General features: G+C 36.0%; 1 protein-coding gene across 9 annotated transcripts in view; it reads right to left on the reverse strand.

The window, feature by feature from the left end:
• Positions 1–13313, reverse strand: part of FAM13B (family with sequence similarity 13 member B) — a 123178-nt gene that overhangs the window by 25003 nt on the left and 84862 nt on the right. For all 9 annotated transcript variants that reach the window (XM_036897518.2, XM_036897539.2, XM_036897513.2 and 6 more), the window contains 2 exons: positions 12887–13016; positions 1604–1668 (listed from right to left, as the gene is read on the reverse strand). In XM_036897518.2, coding sequence (XP_036753413.2) covers positions 1604–1668; positions 12887–13016 — 195 coding nt within the window. The remainder of the gene's footprint in view (positions 1–1603; positions 1669–12886; positions 13017–13313) is intronic.

Here is a 13313-nt window from a genome sequence, read left to right on the forward strand (position 1 = left end):
ACATTTTTTAATTTCAACTCATTGCTTATCCCCCATAAAAGCTAACCTCTATTTAGAACAAATGTTACTGCAAGCTGTCATAAATGATCTCAACCTATATGACCCATCAACAGAGCATTACTAGTGTTACAGTGGGTTATGCTTACTGTGAGAAAGTTCTCCCACCAAGACGTGTGGCAATGCAATAACAAAGGGGCTGCTTTCACCTGCCATAACAGAGGTCTTAAGACAGGTCTTAACCTAACATGGTAAGTCAGCCCCTCATATACATAACTACCTTATTCATGGCTGAGCATTAAAAATTCCCTGATGAGCTCAAAGGCTTTCCTTTGCTTAGAGTGGGAGCAAATGGTGGGATAAGTTAAATTCTATCCCTAACAGACTAGAAGGCCTAATCATCTAAATGTGAGAAACATGAGTGTTAAACATGCAAAATCTAATCCACCTAACCAAGGAACTCTTTGGATCTAAAAATAAGTTTGCTAACCTATATACAAGTTGAAGAGGAAAGCTGATATTGAGTCCTCACTAAATGGATGCTTATTGTTCTACCAAATCCAGATGCCATCATTCTGGGGATGCCTGTTAATGCTGTTAATCTTATATCTTCAGCCCATAGCTCCAATACTCCCTGGGCTGGAAGAGGATCATTCCTGCCTCCTGAAAGGAAGCACAAGGAACTGCTGTAAGCAGGACATCTGTGGACCTTCAGAGTATGGGGACACTCCAGACACATGGCTCCAAAGAATTTACTTACCCTCAAAAGGCATGTTTCCTACTCATAATTAAATGAGACAATGGCATTAACGCAAGTTCACCCTGGCCAAAAGGCTATCACCAAATTTGTAATGCTGTTTGGGATTTCTCAGAATTTACACTCTAGTCTAGAACTTCATTACTGATGTGTTTTCAGAATATCAATCATTTTTCCTAAAAAAAGTGATAAGAATCTTGGCAATGTCTTAAAGAATCATAAAAAGGTAAGACCCTAAACCTGCCCAGTGACTTAAAACATTCTAGAAAACTTCTGTTTAAAGAGACTCATCTATCAGGTATCTACAGAGACCACATATGGCTGAACTACTCATTGCCTCAGGAGGTACCCCCCCCCCATTACTGCTGGCCAAAATGGTGAACAAGCACCAACTACATGAGACTGTCCTGGGGCACACCAAGGAGAAGACTGAAAAAAAGGAAAAATATCCTGTACATAGCTGTTGAAGTAAATATGTTACAATCTTTCAATTAGTTAACCAGAGTTGAAAAACTAGGAATCAACTCACTGAAAGGTGTATTCAGAACATCAGTAAATTCCCAACTGTTCTACAAATCAAAAGAAAGTTTTAAGCGAGTGTTCCAAGAAGGCTGTGCCCTTCCCTCTGAATGTTTTCCAAGGTGTAACTAATGTCTGTCTGAACCTGCACTCTCAACCCCGAATATTTATGGACATTTAATATATTTTATGTTTACCATTAAAACAAGAGGCTTGGCTTTTTAGATAACCTAAATGTGTGTTATAATGGATTCATCTAAAAATTTCACCCCAAAATCTATGAATAGCTCCAGTTCTCAAAATGATTAATTAACAAGAGAAAATGCTTACCTCTCAAGACAGCCATCTTCACAATCACCACGGTTACTGCATGGCTCTAAGAGTATACCTACAGACTGACAAAAAGAACACCACCACTTGATAAAGTTCCCAATACTCCTAGGTGAGAGGAAGTTTCCAATCTAAATCAAGATATTAGCTTACAAGTTAGTCAAATGCTCCTTTTTAATTACTACTTATAATAGTCTGCAGGTGTTGGCACTTCTTTACACCGAAACGAATTTACCTTCCTCAAAACCTGAGTTGTGTGTGGGTAAAATGGAGATGCTGCATTTCTTGCTACCCTCTTGGGGGATAGGTACTGCTACTACTCAGATTCCTTCTCCTTCCTTAGAATTCTCTCCTCCAAAAATGACAGTCTTGCGCTCCCACTTGCCAACTGCTGTTTCTCTTACTGACCTCCAAGCAGGCAACAGAGGAGGCCCGTAGTTCATCAGATCCCTTTATTATTACAAAATTTGAAAAAACTGTGAACCTCAAAAACGCATGATAAAGAACATTCAACCCATTTTCTAACGTGCTTAGTGACACCATCCCATCCCTACCAAGTCTAATACAAATGTGTACTGAATTACTATAAACTATGTAAACTTTTTAGTGTTTCTGATTATCACCTTTGAAAATCAAGAAAAAGTTCAATTCTTCATACAAAACTACCACTTGTTCAGTTCTGTTTAATAAGAAAGATTGTCCATAATTTTTTGAAAGAAGCTTTTAAAATATTTTTCCCTTTTCCAACAACTACATATCTCTGTGAGGCTGAACTGTCTTCATATACTTCAAACAAAAGGAACTATAGCAACAGACTGAATGTGGAAGCAGATATGAGAATCCAGCTGATTTCTTCATATTAAGTCAGACAGGCAATAACAATATTTGTAAATATGTAGAACAATGCCACTCCTCAAAAAAATTTTTTTAAAGTCTATTAAAGTTTTAGTGAATCTATTAAAAATTTATGAAGAAAAAAACCTTACTTGTTACCTTGATTGAGTCTATTACTATTATGTTTAAGTGAATAAACTTTATCAGTTTAAATTTCTAATATGGCAAAAAACTGTTATACTTATGCAGTCAAAAAGCATTTTGGGTTCCTCAATAATTTTTAAGAATATCAAGAGGTCCTGAGACCCAAAATGTCTGAACCACTGATCTAGAAATTAGACTTCAACAACTTCTGTGCTCTGGAATACAGCTTTAGATTCTTAAATATTAAGGTTTCTAAACATATAAAATAACCATTACCCAGACTCAATATTTAAAAATAAATCTTAGTGTTTTACTCTAAGAATTCAAGTCCCAGCTCTAACATCCTCATCACAAGTATCAAAATAACCATTTACTTGTCTATCTTTCAGTTATTTTGAGAGAATCAAAGAAGTAGCTTACAAGAAAACCTGGAAAGCTCTATTATAAAAACATACTATTACATCAACTCTTACTTAATACACAATTCTTTTTACTATGATATAACTGAAACAAAGTATAAAGACTGATATAGTCAATAGCCACATACCCTCTAGCCAGGTGCAGGCAACCTAATTCTAAAATAAACAGTGAAAAGTAGTAAACAAAAAGGCAACCACAGAGGCAATATAAAAGACAGACACGGTGACAGAAGAAAAAGCCATCAGTCCAGCAGTGAAGAATGTAGATGAAATTTAGAGTCAGGAATGGAACTTGTGCTCTCTATTATGTCCCAGGACAAAGAAAATTAAGAACTATTAAAGTTAGAATATGGCCACACTTCAATTATATGGTACCATCTTTAGAAACTAAAGTGTATTTCATCACTTACAGCAATTTTACTTCCTCAGAATTAATTCTAGATAAAACATTTACTCCTTTGTGTAAGGATAGAGAATACCAGCTAGCAAAATAGTCTATTCATTCTGCCCTCCCTTCTCCACAAACATCAGGGTCCTCAAAAGTAGGTCTAAGGCACTCTGATCTCAATCCAGGTAAGACAAAGAGGTGGTGGTGGTGGCGGTGGTGGTGGAGGAAATGGCAGCAGTGATGGGAGCAGCGGCCACAGCACAGTCACACTGCCAATGTCTTAGGGACTGTCAGGGCTTACTGCTAGGTGCTAATTAAAGCTTGATGGGCATTTCCAATAATTCCTCTGGTCTCCATCCCTTCCTTAGCCATCCATAATCGGTGCTTTCACACTGCTTAGTTCTGCATCTTCCCAATCCACCAATCTAGTTGTGCTCAAGCATGCTAGTTATAATAGACTAAATATCTCCCACGCCATTTTGCACATCTCATTTGCTTAGCAGATCCTTACTAAATAGAATATAAATATACTTCAATCTAGCCACACTGGCTAATCAACAATCATTGGGGAACTATGGTCTAACTAGCAGCATCTAGTACTCTTTAGTTACCTGAAACGTTAAAAAGGTGTCTTTCAGTTGTCTTTCTATTTCAAGTCTATTTCAGAGAAATTATCTTCAGAATGTTTTTTTGTAACTAAACTCTTAACCTCTTTACAATACTCCTGCCTGGGGGTTAGCCAACTCTTACCAAATCCAGCCCACTGCCAGTTTTTTTAATGGTCAATAAGCTAAGAATGGTTGTGACTCTACCTACTCAATTTGATACTCATTCCCCAACCTTAATAACTGTCTTCTGCGTCAAAATCCACTACCTTACCAAAGCTCCCTTTACTTTACCAATAATAATTTCTATCCCTAAATTCAGTGACTTTTCTTTAATTGGAATTAATTTTTTGTTTAAATTATTTGATTAAAAATCAACAGAAACAGAAACCTAAATGTGAAAGAGTATAAAGAAAAGTAAAGTCACTCATAATCCTATCAGCCAGAGATAGCCAGTGTAAATATTTGATTTCATTTTTTCTGAGACTTCTATGGGTTACTACCACACAAATTGGGAATGCATTAGTTCTAGCAATCTACACTTGGGAGTTTTTCATTATAACGCTACATCATGACTACTATTCAGGCCTTTAAAACATCATTTTGGTGGCTCAACAATTCCCCATTACATGGATATAACTTGACCATCTCCCATTTTTAATGCTTTCCATTTTTTCTACTGCAAATAAACCTCCAGTAAGAATTCTAGTAAGACAATCTATGCATGTATCTCTGAACTGTGTGTATTTTCTTATGACACTGTCCTAGATTTTGACATTTCTAAGCAAAGGTTTAAAGTCTTTTCTTCTTATTGTCAACATGTTTTCCAAGAATTCTGTAGCAGTTTAAATTCCCAGTGTCTGTATACAAGACTGCCGATTTCACTTTACCCTCACAAGCATGAAACACATTGTTCCTGGATTCTGCTGTTGTTCAACAGGGAGGGAAAGGTTGGGGGTGAGGAGGAGCAGCAAAGGGGGGACTTTAACCTCAACAGCAAGCAGGTACATGAAAATTACACTTACTCTTGCTACTATTTTATTTCTACACATCTGCCTCCCATCATTTAACTATTTTGACATAATTTCAGACTTAGGAAAAAAAAACACTTTTTGACATTACTAGTTTTTATGGCCATGGCTGCTTTCTCCTCCAAAGTCATAGAATATAAACATTCTCCAAAGTTCCCCTCAATCCGCTTTTCCTCTTATTCAAACCTAAATGTAAAAGAGTATATGAAGAAAAAAGTAAAATCACCATAACTTTTTTGGCAATTCCATTCACTCACAGCCAAAACAAGCTCCCACCACCAGACACAGCTCAGAACCCAAATTTCTGCTATTACATGCACCAATAGCCTACTGATGCAAAAGTGCATTTTCTACTCTCCTAGCACCTATCTTTCATATGCAACCTTTTGACTAATAAATCATTTTCACCTGTGGAATTTTATCCTCCCTCCCTTTCTTTGTGCCACTAGTTCAGTTTATTAGCTCTCAACAAATCTAGAGCAAAAGCCTACTAACTGCTGTCCTTGCATCTCATCTTCCCTTCAGTTTATTTGGTACAGTTCTATTGCAACAGCCTTCTTCCTAAAACACGGATCTGATTATATATTCCCTTTGTTCCAAATTTTTCTATAATTTCCTCTACCGAGAAAATTCACAATACCTAAAATAGTTTTCCAGCCTTTATGCATGACTAAAATCTACTAAAGTTTCCAGAATTACCTTCCACAACATATCCTCCCACAATGCTCTAAACACTGTGACTAGTGCTGCATCGCTAACATCCTACGTTTCCCTGTGACTTTTACTTAGACTGCTCCCTTAGACTCTTCCACAAATCCCTAACAAAATCAACCCACTAAAAATGCCAAGTCCAAAATCCTCCTCCCTCCAAGCAGTCCTCCATAATTCCCTGGCCAGAAATTTTTTCCTTTCTTCTGTAAAACTATAGTGCCTCATTTCTACCTCTAACAGCATTAGTGATATGTTGTATTATAAACTGTGTTCATTTGCAATCTAGATTATCAAATCAATGAAAACTTAAATCTGGTGTTTTTCTATTTATACATCCAAGTAACCACATATTACACATTGCATTAAGTGAACACATGCTGAATGGAAGTGACTTACTCAAATAATAAAGAGATTATCAGCCTATATCTTAGCCAACTTACTTCTTAAGACCAACAAATCATCCATAAAGGTTCCTAAAATCAATTTTAAAAAGGATTCTGGACCACAATGGAATATGAAATTAAACAAGATATCAGTTAACAGAAAGCTAACTGGAAAATCCAAAAATACATGGAGATTAAACAACACATTCAAATAACACATGGATCAAAGAATAAATTGCATTTAAAAATATTTTGAACCAAATAAAATCATAATTTATCAAAATTTGTAGAATACAACGAAACAATACTTAGGGGGAGATTTATAGCACTGAATGCATATATTAGAAAAGAAGAAAGATATAAAATCTAAAATCTAAATTTCCATTTCAGGAAACTAGAAAAATAATAAAAATAAACTAAGAAAATAAGAAAAATAAGGAGATGAAGGAAACAATAATTAGAACAGTAATCAATGAAATTGAAAACAAGAAATCGAAAGAGAAAAATCTCCAAAACCCAAAGCTGGTTCTTTGAAAAGATCAATAAAATTGGTAAGCCCCAGCCAAACTAGCTATGAAAAAAGCATGAAAATAAACAAATTACTAATAACAGAACTGGAAGAGAAGACATCACTACAGATCCAATGGACATTAAAAAGATAATTTAAAAAACACTACAAACTCTATGCCCACAAATTTGACAACACCAATTCCTTAAGAAATAAAATCTGCAAAAACTCACCTAAAAAGGAACAGATGATCTGAACAGGTCAATATTACTAAATAACTGGAATCAATAATTACTTTCAAAAACAGAAAGTACAAGGCCCAGATGGGTTCACCAGTGAATTCTACAAGACATTTAAGGAAGAAATTACACCAATTCTCTACAATCTCTTTCAGCAGATAGAAGCCAAGGGAATACTTCCTAACTCATTCTATAAGGCTAGCATTACCCTAATACCAACACCAGACAAAGACATTACAATAAAAGAAAACTCCAAACCAGTATCTCTCATGAACACAGATGCAAAAATCCTCAACAAAACATTAGCTAATCAAATCCAGGAAAGTACAGAAAGAATTACATACACAACCAAGTAGGATTTATCCCAGATACGCAAGGTTGGTTCAGTATTTGAAAATCAATTAACAATCATCAACAGACTAAAAAAGAATCATCACATGGTCTTATTAATAAATGTAGAAAAAGCATTTGACAAAAATATAACACCCATTCCTAATAAAAACTCTTAGCAAAGTAGGACTAAAGGGGAATTTTTTCACCTTGATAAAGACTGTCTACCCAAATCTACACTAACATCATACTCAATGGAGAGAACTTGAAGCTCTGCCACTAAGATCAGATACAAGACTAGGACGTCCCCTCTCACCACTCCTTTTCAGCACTGTACTAGAAAGCCCTAGCCAATGCAATAAAGCAAGAGAAGGAAATGAAAGGTATACAGATTGGGACAGAAGACATAAAACTGTCCTTGTTCACATATGACACAATTGTCTATGTAGAAAATGTGAAAGAAATGACAAAAACGTCCTGAACTATTAAGTGATTATAGCAAGGTTGCAGGATACAAGGTTAGTAAACAGAAGTTATAGAAACATTGCAGGATACAAAGTTAGTAAAAAAAAAAGTTGCTTGCTTTCCTAGATACCAACAATGAGTAAGTGGATTTTTTAAATTAAAAGCACAATACCACTTACACTGGCCTCCCAAAAAATGAAATATTTGGATATAAATCTAACAAACTATGTACAAGATCTACGTGAGAAAAACTACATATTTCTGATTTATGAACTCAAAGAAAAACTAAATAAATGGGAGAGATACTCCTTGTTTATAGGTAAGAAGACTCAATATTGACAAAACGTCAGTGCTTCCCAATTTGATGTACAGATTCAATGCAATCCCAATCAAAATCCCAGCAAATTGTTTATGGATGTCAACAGACTAATTCTAAAATTTATATGGAAGGAAAAGACCCAGAATAGCCAACACAATACTGAAAGAAAAGATCAAAGTTAGAGAACATCAAGACTCACTATAAAGTAACAGTAATCAAGATAGTGTGATCCTGATGAAAGAACAGACAAATAGACGAATGGAATAGAATAGAAAACCTAAACACAGATCTCCATAAATACAGTCAACTGATCTTTGACAAATAAGCAAAGGCAATACAATGAAGCAATGACAGCTTCTTCAATGAATGGTGCCAAACAACAGGACATCCACATGTAAAAAAATGAATCTAGGCCCTAACCTAATGCTTTGCACAAAAAATTTAATTCAAACTAGATCACAGACCTAAATGTAAAATATGAAACTATAAAACTCCTAAAATCAAACACAGGAGAAAACCTAAATGACCTTGGGTATGTGATGCCTTTTTAGATATACCACCAAAGACATGATCCATGAAAGAAATAACTGATAAGCTTATTAAAAACTTCTGTGAAATTCATTATCAAGAGATTAGAGCGAAAGTCACAGACTGGGAGAACAAATTTGCAAAAGACACATCTGGTAAAGGACTGTTGTACAAAATACACAAAACTCTTAAAACTCAACAGTAAGAAGACAAACAGCCCAATTAAAAAATGGGCCAGAGACTTAACAGATACTTCACCAAAGATGATATACCTCTTTGCATATGAAGATGGCAAGTAAGCATATGAAAAGGTGCTCCAAATCATATGTTATCAGGAAGATGCAACTTAAAACAAAAGGTACCACTACATACATTCCCACCAAAATCCAGGACACTGAAGACACCAAGTGCTGATGAGATTGTGGAGCAACAGGAACACACATAACACTGTTCGAGGGAATGCAAAATGGTAGAGCCACTTTTTTGAAGACAGTTGGTGTTTTACTATAAAACTCATACCATATGATCCACCAATCATGCCACTTGGTATTTCCCACAGCACTTAAAAACTTATGTTTACACCAAAACAGATCTTTGTACCAGCATTATTCATAACTGCCAAATCTTGGAAGCAACCAAGATGTCCATCAGTAGGTGAAGAGATAGAACTGTGGTACATCCAAACAATGGAATGTTATTCACCACTAAAAAGAAATGCGCTATCAACCATGAAAAGATGTGGAGGAACCTTAACTGCATATTACTAAGCTAAGAAAACCAGTCTGAAAAGACTACATACCATATCACTTCAACTATATGACCTTCTGGAAAGACAAAACTATGGAGGCAATAAAAAATCAGTTATTCCTAGTGTCAGGGGATGGAGATTTTTTAGACTGGTTAAAAAACTCAGTATGATATTGTAACAATGAATATAAGTCTTTATACATTTGCCAAAGCCATGAAATGTACAACAAGAATGAACCCTAAGGTATATCTGACTTTGAATGATCATGATGTAGGTTCATCCTTTGTAAAAAAACAATGTACCATTTTGGTAAAAGAGTTGGTAGTAGGGAAGGCTATGCATGTGCAGGGACAGGGAGCATATTGGAAATCTCTGTACCTCCCTCTCAATTTTGCTGTAGACCTAAAACTGCTCTCAAAGATAAAGTCTCAAAAATTAAAAAAAAAGAATTCCTACTTTTCTAACAAAGTAGTGGATGCACCAGTTTCATCCAACAAATTTACTGAGTTGCCTACTATGTGCAAATGCTATTCATTTGTTTGGTAATATATTCCACAAATACTTAGTGAGTACCCTAAGTGTTCTAGGTAGTGGGGATGCAATAATGAACAAAGCAAATGAAACTCTCAGCCCTCATGAAGTTTGTAGTCTAATGTTAGGAGACAGACAATAAACCACTAATTTAAAAGATATGTGAGATGCAGAGAAGACATGTAGTGACTCTGATGAGGAAATAATCAGCAAGTTCTCAAATCCCTCCCCTTCTTGGCAAATGTGGTGGGAAGCCAAGAAAGCCAAGGAAACAGAGTTTCTATTGAGGCCTTAGAAATATAGAGGCATCACAAGGTGTTTGGGATTGAAACAATTCAACAATGTATTCCAACCCCCTCCCTTCCCCCACCCCCCACCAGGACTCAGTGGTATGGAACAGCTTGTTAATCATAACCATAGAAGCCCATTAGTTTATAATATGGTATCCAGGTAACCTCTACAGAAATAGATTAAAATACAACCAACATTCTGAATACACCTATAGTGGCCTAACAGTTCCTACTGCAACAGTTTCTGGGTGCTGACTCCCACCTTACCTTTGTAGTAAATATACGAAAGGCATGGCCCTGCTGCACTCAGGGCTCAAACCTTTGGAGATCACTCTCCTCTGAGCCCACCGCGTAAAATAAACCTCCACCCTCCAAGACCTCCAAGTGCCACTTGGTTCTTCCATCAGTGATCCAGTCCAGGTTTTCCAGTTTTCTCTAACAACTCTATAGCATCTTACTAAGCTGATGGAATGAATGCTGTGGGGTGTAGGGGTGACTTGATATAATAATATGGGTGAATGTTGTAAAAACCTTCATAAGATTGTATATCAATGATACCTTAATAAATTAAAAATTAATTTTAAAAAGATGTGGGACGGTGCTAACATTAGCAAAAAGAGGGGGTGCAAAGGAAGAAGGACAGAAAATTCAGGGACTGTATAGGGGAGGGGTGCATCAGTGGGAGGGCATGCTAATAATACATATAAACTGATCAGGAGATTTGACCCCATTGAGAAGGTAAAATTGAGGAAAGATCTGTAGGAGCAGATGAGGAAGTAAACCATGGCAATCCAGACAAAACCTGAAGATTGGGCTGTTGTAATCACAACTGTCTATTAGTCAGTGTTTCTGTTACACATTTTGCTATATTTTTATACCTAGATGGCACTGGAAGGTTCTGAAAAGAGAACTGAGATGATGTAATCTTCATTTTAAAAGGATCATTCTTGCATGCTTCATAAGAACAGACCCCAAGAGAGGCAAAGATGAGATTAGCTAGGAGAATACTAATCTAGGTGAAATGATGTTGGCTTGGACCTGCGTGGTGGCAAAAGAAACAGCAAAAAGTGGTCAGACTCGATAAACTGAAGGTACAGCCAGCAAGACTTTGTAAAGGACTAGATATGCAGTGAGAAAGAAATCAAGGATGACCCGAAGTTTCTGGCCTGCGCATATGGAAGGAGAAGCCTTTATTGAGATTTTAAAGACAAAAGGAACAGTAGATAATATGTTGACAAGATTAAAAGTTCAGTTTGGTGCATGTTAAGTTTAGGACGCTTGTAAGATATAGAATGGCTACTATATACAGGAATCTAAAGTTCAAGAGAAGGCCTGGAGTAGAGATATAAACCTGGAAACCATTAGCATAGAGCTGGCACTTAAAACCCTTAGACTAAATGAGATTACCAAGGGAGTGAATGAAAATAAGTGATCTGAGAACTGGGCCCTGGACCATTACGAATTTCAAAGGTTCAGAACATGAAAAGCAATCAGCAAAGGGATATACTAACCAGTCAAGTAGAAAAAAACCCAGAGGACTGATAGAGCCTGAAAGCCAAGTGGAGAAACCATATCAAGGTAGTAGGAGTAATTAATTGAATTAAACTCTGCTCTTAGCTCAAGCAAAATGTCCAACAGTCATCACTGGTGACTTGCAAGAGTAGTTACAGGGAAATGGTAGGGGCACAAAGTTGCCTGAAGTGGGTGCAAAAGAGAATGGGAGGAGAGGAAGTAAACAAATACAAACCATCTGTTCAAATAATTTTATTATAAAAGGAAGCAGAGAAATAGGGGTGTGCTAGAGTGGGATGAAGGGTTGAGAGAGGTTATTTCCTAAACATGGGAGAATTTACAGTACAAACATTTTACACTGAGGGAATGATCCAGCAGCCAGGCAGACATTAATAATGCAGCAAAGGGCACGGAGACACCTACAGAAGCATTAACCATGAGCAGATGCAAAGGGGTTAGCCTGATACACCAGTGGAAGTAACAGCATCAATACAGGAGAAATCTACAAGTCCAGTTGAAAGTAACGTCTGTGACATACTTCCCAGTTTATAAAATAATCTTATACTTCTATTTCTTTTGATATTTATAATAATCATCTAACACAGGTACAACTCCCACTTATCTATAAAAAAGCAAACAGCAACTCAGAAAAGTCAGGTGACCTGCCCTAAGTCATGCTGCTTGGGAGGCCAAGTCAGAGCACGAATCTCAGTTGGCTGATTCTAAATCCCTTACAACACCTACTTCGGTTTATGGTTCAGAATGAATGAAAACATGCTAAAGAAAACTTCCTTATCCCTTAGGTATCTTATTTAAAAAGTGTTATCAAAACTAAACTTTGAAACACGTCTCAAAAAGATGCTGCTTTGTACATTTATTGAAATTATTTTTTTAATATTATTACTAACAATTATGACAGTGAAATAATTTATTTTTTAAAAAGATGTTCTAATTATGAAAAGATCCCATGTTCTTCAGAAAAAATCTGGGAAATACAAAAGACCTTTTTAAAAGAACAAAAATTTAACCACCAACCACTTCGGCTGACATCTATTTGTTTCTTCCCAAGAAAATATTTTAAAGTAAGGTGTTTTATACCGACTTCTCCACCCAATGATGCTTCCTGACCTCTCCTGGGAGAATGTATGTTCTTGGGGCTTATAATCAAGACAAATATGTGTGTCAGCAAAGATAATGAACTATGGCTTCTGATATCAAAGGAACACATGAAGCAATCAGAATCATACATCTAGCACAACAAACACAGAGATTTTTTTTTTAGTGTTTACATTTCTTACCTGGTTATTTTCTTCATCCTCAAATACAAAATCTTGCTGCATAACTTCATTGTCTAAATTAGTGCTAGCCACAGGTTCTGAACAGTCTCTGTTACTTTCACTGGCATTAATAATATCAGCAATATCAATCCTAGTAATGAAGATTAAAAAATCAGATCAGGCCAAATGTTGAATATGTAATGCCCTTAAAATAAATATTACTAATAATCTGAAACTTTTGTTAAAGAAAATATGTCCTTTTCATAAAAATCTACTTTCTTTCTCTTGCCAAGTTAGATTATTAAACACTCTTTTTTTTGTCTCTCCATTAAGATGCTTTGAGGAGTCTATCTTGTTAACCCCTTTGAAATTTTTCAAAAGCAAATGAATGGCTTTAAAAAATTTATGTACCAGAAATAGTGATTTTCCTTATAAAACCATGCTCTCA

This window comes from Manis pentadactyla, chromosome 13 (genome assembly GCF_030020395.1).
Source record: "Manis pentadactyla isolate mManPen7 chromosome 13, mManPen7.hap1, whole genome shotgun sequence".
Taxonomy (NCBI): Eukaryota; Metazoa; Chordata; class Mammalia; order Pholidota; family Manidae; genus Manis; species Manis pentadactyla.